General features: G+C 34.2%; 1 protein-coding gene across 1 annotated transcript; it reads left to right on the top strand.

Annotated features, from left to right (window-relative positions):
- Window positions 1–479: 479 nt before the first annotated feature.
- LOC110654190 (protein DETOXIFICATION 16) lies at window positions 480–4,201 on the top strand. The gene is made up of 8 exons (XM_021810105.2): window positions 480–896; window positions 1,294–1,838; window positions 1,937–2,023; window positions 2,112–2,168; window positions 2,257–2,495; window positions 3,250–3,368; window positions 3,489–3,575; window positions 3,996–4,201. The coding sequence occupies exons 1-8, from the start codon at window positions 624–626 to the stop codon at window positions 4,056–4,058; spliced, it is 1,470 nt and encodes a 489-aa protein (XP_021665797.2). The 5' UTR covers window positions 480–623; the 3' UTR covers window positions 4,059–4,201.
- Window positions 4,202–18,349: the final 14,148 nt, after the last annotated feature.

Genomic DNA, 18,349 nt, shown 5'->3' on the forward strand with positions numbered 1-18,349 from the left:
AATTTCCCATAAACCCTAATCTTCCATCTCTCAAATTCCATGCAATTTCCCTTCACAAATCTTACACTATTTCCCTTCACAAATCTTACACACTACTTCATTTAAGCTAGAATTCATGTTCAATTTAAATCAAACCCATCAAAACCCTAGTTTTCCATGGCTGGCCAAAAATCCTAGCTTAGGTTTCATGCATGATTCTTCAATTTCTCAAGTTAATTACCTCATAAATAACCAGAATGCCTCTCGCCAAGATATCATCCATCCTTTTCATAATACCCAGTAAATCTTTAGGTCTTTGGTTGAGCTGAATTTTTATTGTCTATCTCAATTAATTTTTCCTTTATTTTTGATCCTCAAAGTGGATTTGAATAGTACTATTCACAGATAAAAAATTATATTATTTATAACTCGGAGGTTCGGGGTGCTACACTAAAATAGTTAATTTTCAAATGTTGCGTTGGGACAATATTTATTTTATGCCAAATCTCATAAAATTTTAATTAGCGTACCTATGAAAATATTGCATATGCTTAATCCTTCTGCATTTAATCATATGCTTGAATTGGAAAGCTTATAAGTCTTTTGCCTTGAAAGCACTTGGGTGTGTATGCAAAAAAGAAAGTATGGATGTGCAAGGGCAAAAACCCAGTCTTGAATCACCATTAATCTCTCAAGCGGCGGCAACACTAGAACCAAGACCCAGATTCACCAAATATGAGATTTTCAAGGAGGTGAAGAAGCAGCTCGTATTGGCCGGACCTCTTGTATCTGTTAATTTCCTGACCTATCTTTTACAGGCCATTTCAGTCATGTTTGTAGGTCATCTTGGAGAGTTAGCTCTTTCCGGTGCTTCCTTGGCCACTTCTTTTGCTTCAGTGACTGGCTTCAGCATTTTGGTAAGATATATCAGTTTCAAATGGATTTGTGTGTTGCCTTTACTCTCTTCATTAATATCAAACAGTTCTAAACTGCTAGCTGCAAAAGCGAATACAAATTGGACCCCTATTTTTCATATCAAAATCTCTAGCGATACGTATACATGCCAAAGAGGGAAGACTCCATATTTGGAATTTGCAGGACTCGAATTTGAGTCCCTCTCCCTCTCACACCATCTTCGTGGTGGTGACATAGTATAAGAAAGAAAATGCTGCTTTTCATGTAACTTTCTTGAAACTTTCAAGGCAGTGTTGTACACTTCGAGAGTTTCTTTCTAATAGGGATTCTTGTCTACAAAGCTTACGTTCTTCTATATTTGAAGTTTCATAATGACTTGTCTTTGTGTGCGATGAACAGAGAGGAATGGGAAGTGCATTAGAAACATTCTGTGGTCAATCTTATGGAGCAAAGCAGCATCACATGCTTGGTATACACTTACAGAGGGCAGTGATAGTTCTTTTACTCATCAGCATTCTTCTTGCATTGATATGGGCGAATGCTGGTGACATTCTTAAGCTCTTCAGGCAAGATCCAGAGATATCAGATGTGGCTGGGCATTACGCCCGTTTCATGATCCCTAGCATTTTTGGTTTTGCCATCCAGGAGTGTCTTATCAGATTCTTGCAGACCCAGAACAATGTTGTTCCTATGATGATCATCTCAGGAATTACAGCTTTATTTCACATCTTTATTTGTTGGATTCTGGTATTTAAGTCTGGACTTGGAAATAAAGGGGCTGCAGTGGCCAATACGATCTCATACTGGATCAATGCATTCTTATTGATGCTTTATGTGAGGAAATCTCCATCCTGCAAGAAAACTTGGGTTGGTTTATCCAACGAGGCCCTGCATGGGATTCCCAATTTCCTGAAGCTGGCAATTCCTTCAGCTGTTATGCTCAGGTATTCTATAATTTATACCAATCTTAAATTAAATTACACTATACGAATGATTTTAGTTAAAGCTAAATTTGATTGGTGCTATGTTTTGGAATACATAGCTTGGAGATTTGGTCATTTGAGATGATGGTTTTGTTATCTGGTCTACTTCCTTATCCAAAGCTTGAAACCTCAGTCCTATCCATCAGGTTTGATTCGGAGAAACATTTATTTATAAAGAATAATAACAAGAAATTATCTGATACATATTTCTAACTAATTTTGCTTTATTGCCAGCCTTAACACATGTGCAATGATTTACATGATACCCCTTGGACTCAGTGCAGCTATAAGGTAATTAAGCTTCAACCAGATTAAATGCCAAAAATGTACTTAAATCTGCTTCATTTCTCCTGATGAGTCTTTTTCATTTGTATTAAAGTACAAGAGTATCAAATGAACTAGGTGCTGGTCGACCACAAGCAGCTTCTCTAGCAGTATGCGTTGTGACGTTCCTGGTTGCAGCAGAAGGCATTTTGGTAGCCTTCATTTTGATTCTGGGCCACAGAATTTGGGGTTACTTTTACAGCAATGAAGAAAGAGTAGTGAAATATGTTGGAGAAATGCTCATTTTGATTGCAGCCTCCCACTTCTTCGATGGCATCCAATCTGTGCTTTCAGGTCTACCTTTTCCTTGTATCATTCGATCTAATTATAGGAACATTAGAGCATATGTAAGAAAATTAAAGTCCATGGACCATAATCCATATTCATATGCATAACCTACTTGTATCACTAGTCTAACATATGATCACATTAATATAACGAATTCATGGTCTAAGTGTACCTAGTATTGCAGAAACAAATTTAATTTGTACTCCAAAAGTGCAAATCGAGACATACATAGAATTGAATCATTCACCATGTAAAGGCAATGGACACCATGCACACCATGTGCATCCTGTGATCACAACCTTTGTGCTACACACAAACACGCTGTCTATACATACTTTCCGAAAAGCTTCTCACATACCAAACTAAATGTTCTTGTATCATTTTTGTTTAACCTGTAGCACATGCGCACACTTGCACTATCTGTTGAAGGCTTGTTCTGTGCTTATGCTTTAAAAAGCAAAACTCGAAAATGGTGTTGTAACTCCTTTTTCTTTAACATCCTCCCGAAAGCACATGGAAATAGTGTTCTTTCTCTCAAAAAAATCGTGAGTCCTAATATGAAGATTAAATCTCACATAATTGTAAGGGAAGGCACAATGTCCTGAGAGCACCTAAGATTAAATCTCACATAATTGTAAGGGAAGGCACAATGTCCTGAGAGCACCTAATAATCTCTCCTTATTGAATTCTTTTTTACATAAATTTTGACTCTTACATAAACCATTTTGCTAGCTGATATGGCCTCAACTGACATATCCAGGCACAGCTAGAGGATGTGGATGGCAGAAGCTTGGAGCTATTATTAATTTGGGAGCTTACTATCTTATAGGCATTCCTTGTTCTGTTGTATTAGCTTTCGTCTACCACTTTGGAGGGAAGGTAAGTAATTTCACTTCACATGCTTCCCTTCATTATCTTGCTATTATTATTTGAAACTAACTTGCGTATTTGCCCATTAATTCTTATTAAAACATATTTACATCAAAATGTGGTCCACAGGGTCTCTGGACAGGAATTATAGTTGGACTTGCGGTCCAAGGGCTAGGTCTGCTGGCAATAACTCTAAGCACCAACTGGGACAACGAAGTAGGTGCATTTGAATTTCCAATTAATTCATCATATCATGATTGACCTTTCAATGATTTTAATTTCATGTCATTAAACTAAGGCTTCGTTTGTTTCATAGTAAACATTGCTTGAATTTCTTAGCATTTGGGGTACTCAAGAAAATAAATTAATTGAAATCATATTAAAAGGAAGATAAAGCCTTTTCTTTTTTAGTCATTTTTCATTTTCAAAATTTTGATAATCTTATTAAAATATGAACAATTATAAAACATAAACACTTACAATTAATTTACTATTATAACTAAACAAAATATTTTTACAAAAAATTTATATTTTTAAATATTTTTCATGAAAAATATTTTTCTATATATAATTTTTTTTTCAACAAATGGAACCTAAATGATATATTTTTTTGTTCTTCTTTTGCTACTTTTGCAGTCCAAGAAGGCTCGAGAAAGGGTGTACTGCAGCACTACGATTCCTGAAGGTCCATTGGCATAAATGAGGCTTGCCTGTTTAAGATTGAAATTGAATTTAGATTCCTGTAGTGTCTTAAAATAGTGGTGCTATTCATACAAAAGTTCTAACTTTGGAGCAATAATTTAAACTATTTAATTTTTTAAAAAATTCGTTAAAATTAAAAATAGATTGATCAATTAATAACATTACACTCGAAACAATATTCTTATAAACATTTAAGAGAAAACTCTTGGACCTTATTTCACAAATTTTTATGAGCCAAATCTTATTCTGCTTAAATTAAATTTTCATTTTAATTAAAACTTGATTAAAACTAAAGTAATTTTGAATAATTAGTACAAAACTGAATTTTTTGAATTGGCGTAACTATTGGGATTTTTTATTTAATCCTGAAAAACATAATAAAATAAAATAAAACTAAAGAAAGTTAATAGACAAATTCCAAACACCCATAGGTTTGTAATGTTAAATGGTGGTTATGCACAGTAGATGTATCAGTACCCACGGTTGTTGCAGGCTGCAAGTGATGCAAGTCACACATAGTTTGTCTTATTCGGCTACTCCTAGAAAATGAAAGCTGCAGATTAGTTTCTCTTACCTAGGGGTGGCCGCGGTCCTATTTCAAATTGGAATCGGTTCGGTCAAAACATAATCGAAATCGATCAAAATCGAAATCGGTTTCGAATCAAACTGAAATCGTCATTTTGCAGTTTGGTTCAAGTTCATATTTTTTTAGAAACCATAAACAGGTAGTTTCGAACCAAATTGAGCTGACAGTTTCGAACTGAACTAAATTGGCAATTTAAATACAAAAAAAATTCAATAAATACTTTACTCTACTCTTAATTTATTTATACATATATCATTAATTCTCTACATAATTATTCTCTATACTCTCTTTAATTCTTAATGCTCTTTCAATTTCTCTCAAATTTTCTAAATAATTATTTTCTACACTTCTTCTAATTCTCAGTACTCTCACAATTCCCTTACTTTATTATTTTATATGCTCACTGAAATTTTTAATACTATCTCAATTTTCTATTATTATTTTATATCTTCAATAAAATTTTCAATTCCCTCTATTTTAATTTGTTTCCCTTTTATATTTTTTTAATTATCAATTATCATATAATTTTTTTAAAAAAAGTCAAGTAATATAATTGGAAATTTTGATTCCTCTAAATTTTAAAGGGATACATAGGCAAAATTAAGTTCATGCACCCTTTTCTAATTTAAAAAAAAAAAATTAATTTCATCTTTAATTTTTTAATAAGTTCAAGTCTTTGCTTATTAAATTTTTCTTTAAAATAAGTTATTTTCATTCTTCTTTTTCTTATTCTATTTTAATTGAAAGATTTCTACGAAAAATTAAAATATTTTTACAAATATAACCTAAATTCTAAATCAATAAAATTCTTTTCTAATTTTTTTTTTATCTAAGTCACTCTTAAACTGCCCCTGAACCGCTTCCAAACCGTCCTCCAAACTATCTTGAACTGTCCTTCAAACCGTTTTAAACTGGGGCTCGAACTGGAACCGGCGGTTCAGAAACCGTTGTAAATCCCTCACTTAAAATAGTTCGTACATTCTACTGTTCCGGTGACTAATGTCTGTCCGGATAGTCAGAATGTCTAGAACCATATTTAAACTAGAGTGAGGAGTCATAAATAAACCAAATAATGATAAGAAAAATTAAGGAAAATTTTAAGCAATAAAATATAACAAGGTTAAATGAGCCGGTGCTCCAGCGATGGGTGACCTAACAGGAAGCTAATGTGAAGAGAGTTAGCAACCCTAAACCCGAGGGAAACTCTGTGAAATTTTTGGGACTCTAGGGAAGGATTATTGAGGTTTCGATGATAATAGATTGTTAAGAAAACACAAGAAAAATTTAATCAATCGGTATAAACAATTTTAGCTCGTTAAGCTACACGAAGGGCATTTTGGTCATTTCACCTCCAGAGATGATTTTTAACCAACTTGTCCATTTAAATAAGTGAGATTTATGACATAAAATGTGAATTAATATTGATGAAAAACTAATTAAAAATGAGTAAAGAAAGGAGAAAGAAAAAGAAAAACAAAATGAAATTAAAACTTAATTATGACATCATGCACATGTCACCATGATGCAATAAAAATTTCCCAACCAATCACCATTCAATAAGTTTACATAAAACAATTGAAAGAGGATAAACACAAATAAAAATCACCTTCTTCTTCTCCATTTCCTCACTTGGCCGAAATCGATCTCTCTTCTCCCTCCATTGTTGCTCTTCCTTCTACCTTGTATAACATTTGATTCTCACCATATTTCCCTTAATCACCTTCATTAAAATTTTATTTCTAACCTTGCTAAGGTGCCTAGAAGCAAAAAGAAGTAGAAAGGAAGGAGTTTTAATAAGTTGGGAAAACTCCAATTGAGGTTAGTGTTCATTTCTTCTTCTTTCTCTTTAAATTCCTTGTTAGGACTATGAATTGAGTTAGGATTTGTGAAAATTGAACAAAAATAAACATGTTAGAGCACTCCCTAAAATTTGGTAGCCATGAACATAATTGGGTTTAATGGCTTTTAATGAAATTAAATTGGTGTAGAGATGCCTTTTGATGTATATAGGTGAATTGAAATCCTAAATTGTATATGTGTACAAGATTAGTGAAATAGGGAATTAGGGTTTGGGGCTAATTAGGGTTTTACTCATGTGTTGTGGGATTGAGGTTCTAATGGTCAATTAGTGACCATTTGAGATGAATTGACCCTAATTTAGAATGAATTATGGCATTAAGAATTGATTTGGTATGCTGCCCCTGTTATGCCAGAATTTCTGAACTTGAGTCTAGTGTGGTTAGGCTACAATAACTTGACTTGTGTAGCTCCAATTGGTGCAAGGCCAATTGTAGGTAAAATTAGACACATAATGCCACATTTTTTATGAAGGGACTCTGCCCAGAAAACCAACTTAAGTTGATCTAAAAATTGCCTAAATCCGGGTACTATAATTCTGGACCTGGAAAATTGACCAAGTGAACAATATTTGTTCAATTGGCCATAACTTTTTGTAGAGAGGTCCAAATGACCTGATTTTTGAACCCATGAAAAGCTAAGACAATTTAGAACAACTTTCATGAAGAACAGAAACCAAAATTCTGATCATAACCAATTCAAATTTCCAGCCAAAGTCAGGATACCAAAACTGCCAGCACCAAATCCTGTCTAGAAATTCTGGACATGGACCACCCGTTATGGTAAAAAGACCATAACTTGAGCTATAAAACTCCAAATGGAGTAATTCAAAAAGGAAATTAAATAAGACACATTAAGGAACAACGTTGATGAAGGAAGTTTAACCAATCTCTCTCTGTAAATTGGTCTAATGCAACAGTAAACATTGGCCATGTCTGAAAATTTGAAATAACTTTTAATGAACTTTGATTTGAGATTGGCCATTAATGCCAACAAGTCTAAAATCCAAAATGTGAGATTTTGGTGTAATTAGAACTAAAATAACTATTATGTATGAAAAAGTCAATATTTATGCATGAATAGAAAGGTGAATTGTCACACCCTACTCCCCTGTAAGATGTAACATGATCCCGTAATACACCTAATGAATTACCGTACTTCGCCTACCGATAATCCATTAAATATACTACAAGGGATTTTAAAACAATTTTCATGAAATTTAAATCATCGATTAAAATCTAGTGTTATAAAAATTTTTTCAAAATTTTGGCAAAGTGCCGGTTGTATTTTGAGAAAACAGTTCTTCAAAACCTGCAAAGAACACACTCCCAATATGTTTTCTCAAATACGACTTCAATAACTTCATTTGAACCCATAATTCAAATCTAAATAATCAAATCAATCTCCTCATAAAAGAAACATTTCATTGATTACATGACTCAAAATTAATATTACAAAACTATTCAGATAAATGAAATTCCAAATTTACATTTACAATAATTTACATTTAATTACATACCAAAATATTTTACAAGAGTTTTTATACAATTGCTCAAATAGTTTACATACATATTATTACATGCATACATCAAAACCTATGTACATGGGTATACCTATGATATACCTGGAGCTGATTTGAATGGGTCTTCAAAGAAACTTACTCACTGCTCTATGTTCTTTTTACCTGCGACAGCATACAAAGCTATCGCTGAGTGGTGAACTCAGTGGTGCACAACTATAATTTAAAACATAGTGCAATATACCTTGACCAAATTTACAGCAAACAATTTGGAAATCTGAATACTCATCAAATTCCAAAACTTAAAATATTCATTGCTAATAATGTGAATCATTTGTATAAAATGACTTTGATCACGAAATTCAATTTATCAAATCATGACTAACCATTTAAGGTAGTTCCAACAAAGTCAATTATACATAAATCATAACTGAAATCACAATTCTTTACTGTTCAAAAACATTCTGCGTCTCAAAAACTATGTTGTATCTCAAAAACCATGCTGTATCTCAAAAACCATGCTGTATCTCAAAAATCATGCTGTATCTCAAAAATCATTCTTTATCTCACTAACTATGCAAGACTAATCCGAAAGGGCCATATTCGATGTGATTCTAACTCCCTATGGTCGGGGAGGTCGAATCATCGTGCACAGTACACACCACAATAATGAATCTTCCACAAGGGCCATAACGATAAAAAAAAAACTTAGATCTAACCTCAAATCAGAGGAAAATCTAAGCCTGTACACGTACCATGGTAATCAAAACACAACTAACTCCATTGTCTTCTCAACAAATGAGAGAGACGGGTAATAACCTAGTCAAGCATCTATAGTGAGATATAAAACAATATCACAATCCTTTTAGTGAGCATAAATCACAATATAATTCGATTCAAAGTCAATTCCAATGTCCAATAATTTTTATGCTCATCACAATTCCAATCATAAATTTGCATTTTTCCATGAAAATTACCATCACAATTCAAAACATGTTCTATCATAATTTTCCAAAACATAATTTATTCATTTCATAACAATGCTTAATACTTGTGGAAATACCATTTCACAAAGCTAAATTCATACATACTATAACAATTTCAATAATCATTGAATTAAATCCAATTCTTGTTAAACATAATACATAAGAAAAATATGCCATTTAATCATATGAATAATTCAAAACAAAATCAGTTAAAAACTAGTTGTGCACAAACCTCTGATAACTGTCTCTTGGCTCTGACTCAGTGTTTCCTTCCCCTTCCCTGAGCCTTTGCTAACTAAGAAACACAATTTTGAAGTGTTTCAGTACTCATTTAAACTGTCTCTAAGAATAAAGCTTAATAATTAACTTATTGAATTCTATTATTTCCTTGGTCAATCTAAGATGTCAACCCTCGATGCATTCTAGGTAATTTAGGTTTTAATGTTACTAATATGTCACATTCAATAGTCTTTTAGGGTTGGTACATGTTACCCAATTCATTTCCATGTATATTGCGTTTTATTGCAATTTGCTGGATTCCGGGATACTAGTTTGACCTAGCCGGACGACCTAGCTCTCTCAGTTTTCGGGTTTCGGTCAAAACTACAAACTTGTAGATCTATGTCTTATTGCACGCGGGACAAAATTTCAGGTCATTCTGAGTTATGTAGACCGAGTTATGGTCATTTTACTATTGCTGGTCAAAATACATCAAAATTGGTCACTTTAGGTCATTTTAGGTCAATTTTGGTTCGGTCAGTTTTTAGACCCGAACTTGTGCAAGCTTTTTGACTTGCTTATGGTCATTTTTGGGCTTTTGTGTCTTCATAAGACTTGTATATATAGGTCTTAACTATTCATGGTCAAAATTTCAGGTCAATTGGACCTGTTTTGAGTGAGTTATGGCCAAAACACTAACTACTGCCCAAATGGTCAATTTTTAGGCCTTAATTGCACTAATCCGGATTTGGTCCTTTTTCAAGTTACCTTACAAGCAGAATTTTGGTAAGCTTCCTTCATGAAAGTTGGCACATTTTGTGCCTAGTTTTACCTCCAATTGGTCTCATACCAATTGGAGCCACATACTTAAGGTTCTAGGCCCAAAACACAAACTGCCCTATTGCATTTTATTCATACTCATCAAAGATCACTTTTAACACTTACCAAACTCCACTTTCATGCCAATTTTGGTTTGTACCATAACCTAAACATACTTTACAACATATTATTGATCATTTTGGTAGCTTAGAATCACACTCAACATACACCATATAGTGCAGAATTTGTCAAACTTAATTACAACAACTTAATCACCTAATCATGACAAATAACTTCTCCACTATCATAACATATATCTTCATCACTAACTTACATACATATTTGGCAAACTTTAGGACCACAATTCATTAAACATCTTCATGAATTCCAGCATTCTTCAAGGAGTTAACAAGCTGCCGCATTTGTAAAGCCTCTATAATTGCCTTCAAACTCAAATTTTCACTTGGTCCACCATTACATATACATGAAGTTAACTTACCAAAACTTTAAATCACATTACTCAACATTAATTCTCCACAACACATGTAATAATATTTCATTTAGTATACAATTTCATTGCTGTCCATTTAGGCATTCACGCATAGAATTTCAAACTCAACATAAATTTCTAACTCAAGTGCTCAACTTAACATACACCAATAATTAACCTACTAAACTTTGATTTACTTTAATCAACACCAATACCCATCAATTGCATGTGAAAATAATTCAAATTCTTTAATTACCATGGCTGCCTAAACTAGTGCATAATAACAATTCACCAAAGCCTCAAAATTTCTTCATCAATTCATTCATCTCAAGCTTCCCATAAACTTTACTTAAGAAAGAAATCAATTTAAACACTTACCTATTGTTGGGGCTTGTTAAATCTGTTAGTAGTATGCCCTAGAGCATATCATTTAGTATGTATCTTGTACATATTTTTATTAATAAAGGCATTTCCACTTTTCCGTTTACATAATATATTTATGTGTAATAGAAAAGGTCCATTGATATTTTGTTAGAAATATTATTCTTAAGTTGTTAAGAATATGAGTGACAATATTTCTAGCACGAAGTATCATAAATAGGTTCACAATCGAGGATATTTCATAATAAGGACATGACTTATCCAGAAAGATTGTATTCATGTTTGTTCCCAAGTTATTTATATGAGATATAAATAAGATGGAATGGTGAGTCTCATGCCATATAACAAATATGATAGGCACTTATAAATGATAAGTAGGCCGAACTAGTGACGCTTATGACAAGCACATCGAGTTTACTCTTGTCAATGTTTTGTCATAAATCATATCAGTACATATAATCTTTAGACCTGAGATAGCACAGTTATCTTGTATATAGGTAGTTTGAGTTTGATACTGCTTTCATACTTGTACTATGTATGGGTATATGGGCATGTGTTGGCTCCTACTAGTTATATATGGAGGTAGGTGTTGATCAAGATGGAATCTGTTCCTCTAAGTAAATAGAGATAAAATCCTATGTTCATTTAATTGTTCTTGATGTTTCAAGTTCCTGGCCAGGACAGATAGATTTATTCATAAAAGAGTTTCTGATGAGAAAATCTTTTAATCAAGAACTGGAATTAAAAGAGAACATAATATTCATAGCAAATGGAGTTTGACATAAACCATGACTCAAATTGAGTTGGGATTTTGTAATGAGAGATTCTAGTGCATGGTAACATATGATTATAGGTTCATTTAAGGTAAACCTTATTACTAATTGGGTGGCCATGGCATGCTATGCTAGGTGTTAACCATGGTCTATGAGGTTCATAAAATGATTTAGAGAAATCATTTATGGTAAGAAAGAGTTCTGATGATATTAAGAGTTGATATCATTTCTCATTGCCAATTAGTGATGAGCCTAGTAAGTCACACACATACACAAGTTATCACCTAATTAAATATGATTTAATTAATTAATTAAAGAGTTTAATTAATTAATTAAATAGGTTTGGTTTGCAATTAGATTGCAAAGTCCCTAGCATGACTTGAAACCAAATCTAGATTATTGGATGTATAATATAAGTTAAATTTATATTTAAAGTGTTTAAATATGAATTTAATTAATGAGAAATTAATTAATAGAGATTAATTAATTAATTTATATTTGATATAAATTAATTAGAAGAAGAAAAATAATTATTTTGGGTTGAGAACTCAAAATTAAGACACAGGGGCATTTTGGTCATTTTGCAGTGTGACACGTGGCATCATGAGATGGTGACACATGGCATAACACATAAGCTTGCCAAATGTTTTTTAATCATGTAAGATGATTAAAATCAAGATTAAATATAGGTTTGATACTTGGCACAATTTGATTGGGTCACTTAAACCTAGAGCTAATCAAAGGGTGACATGTGGCAAGGGTTTAATGTGTTAACCTAGCTATTTAAGTGTGGTTATGAAAAGAAAAAATAACCAGCAGCCTCTCCTCTCATTTGTCACGCCACTTTGAGGGTTTCCTTCTATTCTTCTTCATCTCTCATCAATTCAAAGAGATTAGCCATCAATCTCTTGAATTAAGATCACTAGAAATTGTTTCTAGTGTCCTGTTTACATCACTAATCTCTTAAAAGGCAGAACTTGAATTTCTAATTAATAGAAAAGGCTTTAGAAGCTGTTCAAGGGCTGCCATAGGTGTTCTTGGTGTGGACAAGCTAGAGGGACAACATCTGGTGTCCTGAAGACGAATCTCAAAGGCGCAGACACTGCAAAGACATCAAGAGGTTAGTGTAATCGTTCTTGATTTAATCTAGGGTTCTAAAATTAATCTGATTAATTTTAAAATCTTAAATGGCAAATACAGATCCAAAAACATATTAAAAGAGTTTTAATATGTTGTTTATCATTGAAATCAAATAGATAAAAATAAATCTTGCATGGTGCATGTGACCCTAGGCGAAATTTTTTTGAATTCAATGGTATAATCTTGTGTTTTTCACGCTTCCGTTCCTTCAAAATCTTCACCAAACTCCCTTGAATTTAGTATCTATTTCTTCCTTGTGATGTGGGGATGAAAATTTGTGAAGTGACTTTGGTGTTTGGGTTGGAAATGGAGGAGGTTAGGAAGCTCTCTCAAGTTTCGGCCATGGAGGATTTTGAAGGATTCATTTCGGCATGGAGAAATGAAGGTTGAAGATGAAATGCTTAGTGGATTTACACCTGCCCACATAGTGATTAATTTAACCCATAGTGCTCCACTCACCATAAATTAACTATATTATATGTTTTAAAGTGTTAATTACTCAATTTATACTCCATTTTTGCTATTTACATTAGGTACCACTAATTTAATTTTTCATTATATTTTCCAAGTGTAATATCATGTATTTTTAATGGACATTTAGGTCAAAAGACAACTCAGGATGTCAAATGACCACAATGCCCCTGTTCGGATTGCATTCCCGATTTTTCGGTAACACCGGGTTTTGTTCGTTTTTCGATTTCTCACTTTTATTTGTACTAATTATTTAATTTTCCTTTGATATTTCTAATGATATTTATACTTCAATTGATGTCTCTTTAAGTCTTAAAAATATTTTCTAGGGTTCCCCGCGGTCTAGGGCTAGTCAACGGTCCACGCCGTGACTTCCCGGTGCAGTCACCCATCGCTAGGGTTCTCGGCTCGCTTAACTTAGTTACATTTCTTTGCTATTATTTTTCCTTTGTTTTTATTGTATTTTCTTTTCTTGTATTTCATTATTTTATGTCTCCTCACTCATATCGAAGTGTAGTTCTAGGCATCCTAGCTGTCCGGACAACACTGGTCACCGGAATAGTAGAACGCACTACCGAACATAGGGGTGTTACATGAATAGTAACCACAAAACATTAAGTGCAAAGAATTAAACAATTAATTTTTTAATATGCCCTAGTATGCCTAGAATGATTGGTTTGGATAGGTTGGCATGCCAATAGGGTTCCAATAGCAGTACTGCATAAGGCTTTGTGCCATTCCGTGATTTATGGCATTTTATGCCCTTTTATGATATTATGGCTTATGGCCATTTTGCTATGCTTGACACACTTGGCCTTATGCCTGATGCTTGTTATGGCTTGTTAGCCATTCTGTTGCACACCTAGAGACACTTTGTGATTGATGGTGTAATGGCCCGAGGTACTTGGCACCCAGTGCCAATTTATCCGTTTATCCAGTCCGATCAATTTGCATAGGTTACTTAGGCAATTAAAATAAGTCTTAATAAAATATTATCAAATAATAAAAATAAAAAGTACTGAATTTAATAATATTGTTAATGATTTCCAAAAATTTTAGTTTGCATAAAATATCAACATAATGCCTGCATATTCAATTATGCAGTTTATTTTTATTTATTACTGGCACCACTAAGCTGTATTGCTTAGCGCGTCGCTGTTTGCCACGTATAGGTACTGAAGACACAGATAGAGAGCCCAACAGACCTCAGACTGGGTGAGCATTCAGTTTTGCATTGAGTCTAGAGTCACCTCCATTACTATGCATTTTGGTAGGGCCACTAGGCTTTATTAGATATTTCGTATTTTGGATTTTGTAATTAGATTATCATTTTGCCATGTACATTATAAACTCATGTACTTATAGACTAGTGTAATTAGTTGTAAATTTTGTAATGAATAACATTTTGAGTATTTCTCTATGAAATTGAGTTTAATTATGATATGAATGGGATGTATGATATTGTGTTGAACCATTGAGAATTGTTGAACTTTTATTGATGGTTATTGGAGTTGAGAATATGATGAACATATTGGGAGTGTTTTTAATAGGTTTAGAAGAACTGTTTTTCCAATTTATAGTTGGCACTCTGCCGGATTTTCTGTAAAATTTGTGGAAATTCGTATTTATCAAAATTTTGATAAATGACATAATTGGTATGAGTTTCACTTAAAAGCCTTTAAATCGATAAATCAAGAACTGTAATTGAGATAAGATATGATAAGGTGCTCTGGCACACTGTGTGACATACCTTGCTCGACTACACTGTAGACGGGTAAGGGGTGTCATATTTAGTGGTATCAGAGCACGGTTTAGGCATTTTTGGGTTTAGATAAAGTCCATACCATGCATTGCATTTGTAAGAGTCAAGGTGACACTAATGCAGATCTGTTTGTTTTCGGTTATTTTGGTTAGGATATGGACCCGACATCACAGAGAGCGGTTGAGGAAGAGGTTGAGAGTCATGCTCCACCCATGGCTAAAGTTGGAAGCAGGGGAGAACCTGTTCCACCAGCACCAGAGGCACCTAAACAACCTCAGTTTGCCTTATTTCAACAAATGACTGAATTCTATAGACAGATGCTGGGGCTATCCCACCACCACAACCACAGCCACAACCTTTGCCACCACCACAGAAGTCCCATTTGGAGAAGATAAGAAAATATGAGCCTATGGATTTCTTGGGAAAGAAGGAAGATGATCCTCCAATAGCCGAGAATGGGCTAAATAGAACAGAATGGGTACTGAGACAACTTCAATGCACCCTAGAGCAGAACCTGAAGGGTGCTGTGTTTTATCTTCAGGATGATGCTTACCAGTGGTGGGACACAGTATCTAGGGTGGTGCACCCAGATCAGATCACATGGAAGTTCTTTCTTACAGAGTTTAGAAAGAAGTATGTTAGTAACGTGTACCTGGAAGAGAGGGGAAGAGAATTTATCAGTCTGAGGCAGAGACAGCTGTTAGTGGCAGAGTATGAGAGAGAGTTTGTCAGACTGAATTGGTATGGAAGGGAGATAGTCCCTACAGAGGCTGAGAGGTGCAGAAGGTTTGAAGAAGGGTTGAATGATAACATCAAGATTATGATAACTGCTTTAGGGATTACGAACTTTGCAAAATTGGTTAAAGCTGCATTAAAAGTGGAAACGGTCAGAATTAATGAGCAAAGCAAAAGGGATAGACAGTAGAAGAGAGATCCGGGTTGGACCAGTTTATCTTCTGCACCTAATAAGAAGTTCAGAGGTCCACTTGCTTAGAGTACTAGTCAGCCACAAGGTCAGAGCCAGTCCCAAAGGCCCAGATCTCAGTTCACACCGAGGAGAGGCCAGTCCACACCATCAATGAGCAACTCTCCATGGATGGTGTTTAGGGGACCAGACTTAGTAGCCTCTTCAGCATGTCCACACTGCCATGAGTGACATAAGGGTGAATGTTGGCAGATGACTAGGGGTTGCTTTCAGTATGGGTCTACAGAGCATCAGATCAGAGATTATCCAAGGAGGACTGCTACAGCTGCATCAGCACAAGCAGATAGGACTGCCATGTAGCTCAAAGGGGTAGAAGGCCAGGTAAATCTGAGGCAGTTGGTACATTACAGAGGCCAGCTTTAGAGTCAGCTGAGAGCCCAAAGGCTAGGGCACCAACAAGGGAGTATGCCATGAGAGCTCAAGAGGAACAGGACGCTCCAGATGTCATTAGGGGTATGTTTTCTCTCTATGTCATACCTGTGCATGCGTTGGTGGATCCAGGATCCACACATTCATACATTTGCATTGAGTTACCCATGGAAAGGGGAATTTAAGTAGAGAAAAGTGACCAAGACATTTTAGTTACTAACCCACTAAGCCACAGTGAGGTGGTAAATAGAGTATGCATGTTAATAGTATGCCCTAGAGCATATTATTTAGTATGTATCTTGTACATATTTTATTAATAAAAGGCAATTTCACTTTTCCGTTTACATAATGTATTTATGTGTAATAGAAAAGGTCCATTGATATGTTGTTAGAAATTCTATTCTTAAGTTATTAAGAATATGAGTGACAGTATTTTTAGCACAAAGTATCATAAATTGGTTCACAATCGAGGATACTTCAAACAGGACATGACTTATCCAGAAAGATTGTATTCATGTTTGTTCCCAAAATATTTATATGAGATATAAATAAGATGAAATGGTGAGTCTCATGCCATATAGCAAGCATGATAGGCACTTATACATAATAAGTAGGCCGAATCAGTGACGTATATGATAAGCACATGGAGTTTACTCTTGTCAATGCATTGTCATATATCATATCAGTGTCACACCTTATCCCTTGTAAGGCACGACATGTTCCCATAGCATACCTAATGAATTACCAAACTCCACCTACCGATAACACATTAGTTATGCTATAAAGGATTTTAAAACAAACCATAGCTTTTTATCTTATCAATTATTTTTGCGGAAAACTGCATGAGAATAGTTAAAATTCCATGTAAACATTCATTGAAAAATAATGATAGACTAAATATTACAAAGTTACATTTTCATAAGTCTCAAAGTAAAATACAAAATAGTTGCAAACTCAAAATGTGATAGCAAAGCAATGCTTTTAAATACAAACTGCTCAATGTCCGTACATCTATACATATATGTACAAAATACATCCAAAGGAATCACAAGGGTATACCTAATGTAAATACCCACAAACAATACCAAAATGCTGCTTTCAAGTCTCTCACTCGGCAGCCTTCTCCTTTCCCTTACCTGTGACAGCATAAAGAAGCTATCGCTGAGTATATCACTTAGTGGTGCACAACTAATAACTTTAAAACTTAAGGTAAAACACAATTTGTCAAATCATAATGAATCACATTTTTCTTAAGCATGAAAACTTTACAATATTTCTAAGTCCATAAAGGCCATTTATTGGAATAACATTTCAAATGAGAAATCACACTTCATAAATCACAATTCACAAAGCATTAGTGTTGCCAACATCAACACACAGTTTAGGCTATGACACAAAATTTCATGATCAGTGCCGTGTTGTACACCACGACAAAGCAATCTCAACCTCACTAACCGTTGTCGACACCATATTTTGGCCGATCCCCAAAATCAATAAAACTTTGAAACCGATCCCCGGTACTAAGTCTCCTTTGGATAGCTAATCACATTTCCGATCCCTCTTTGATAGGCAGTCACAATTCCGATCTCTCCTCACAAAGAATTAAATCAAATTGTTAAGTTCTCGCATCAGTCAAAGCTTTACTAGTCTATCGCTCACCGATCTCTCAAACCCATTGTCGAAACTCAGGACCCGTCAAGTATATTCCTGATAAACGAAATGAACTGGCACTAGATCTTTTCTTACCAGTTTTATTGCCGATCTCCCTTTCGAAAGTTTAAGAGCTAAGGTTTTGGTTCAGTTTAATGAGGATTCCGATCTTAAGTGTTCGAGTTAAATTTTCAATTTTAATCAAGTCCCATTCAGCATTTCTTCCCCACCGATCTCATGCTTATTGTGCTTTCCAATCTCTTATACTTAGATTAATAATT

The sequence above is a fragment of the Hevea brasiliensis genome, chromosome 13, assembly GCF_030052815.1.
Source record: "Hevea brasiliensis isolate MT/VB/25A 57/8 chromosome 13, ASM3005281v1, whole genome shotgun sequence".
NCBI classification, from domain to species: domain Eukaryota; kingdom Viridiplantae; phylum Streptophyta; class Magnoliopsida; order Malpighiales; family Euphorbiaceae; genus Hevea; species Hevea brasiliensis.

Coding starts and splice junctions, on each gene's coding strand:
- LOC110654190 (XM_021810105.2), top strand. CDS start 624: ATGGATGTGCAAGGGCAAAAACCCAGTCTTGAATCACCATTAATCTCT. Junction 3,369..3,488: donor TCTACCACTTTGGAGGGAAG/GTAAGTAATTTC, acceptor TGTGGTCCACAG/GGTCTCTGGACAGGAATTAT. Junction 3,576..3,995: donor GCACCAACTGGGACAACGAA/GTAGGTGCATTT, acceptor CTACTTTTGCAG/TCCAAGAAGGCTCGAGAAAG.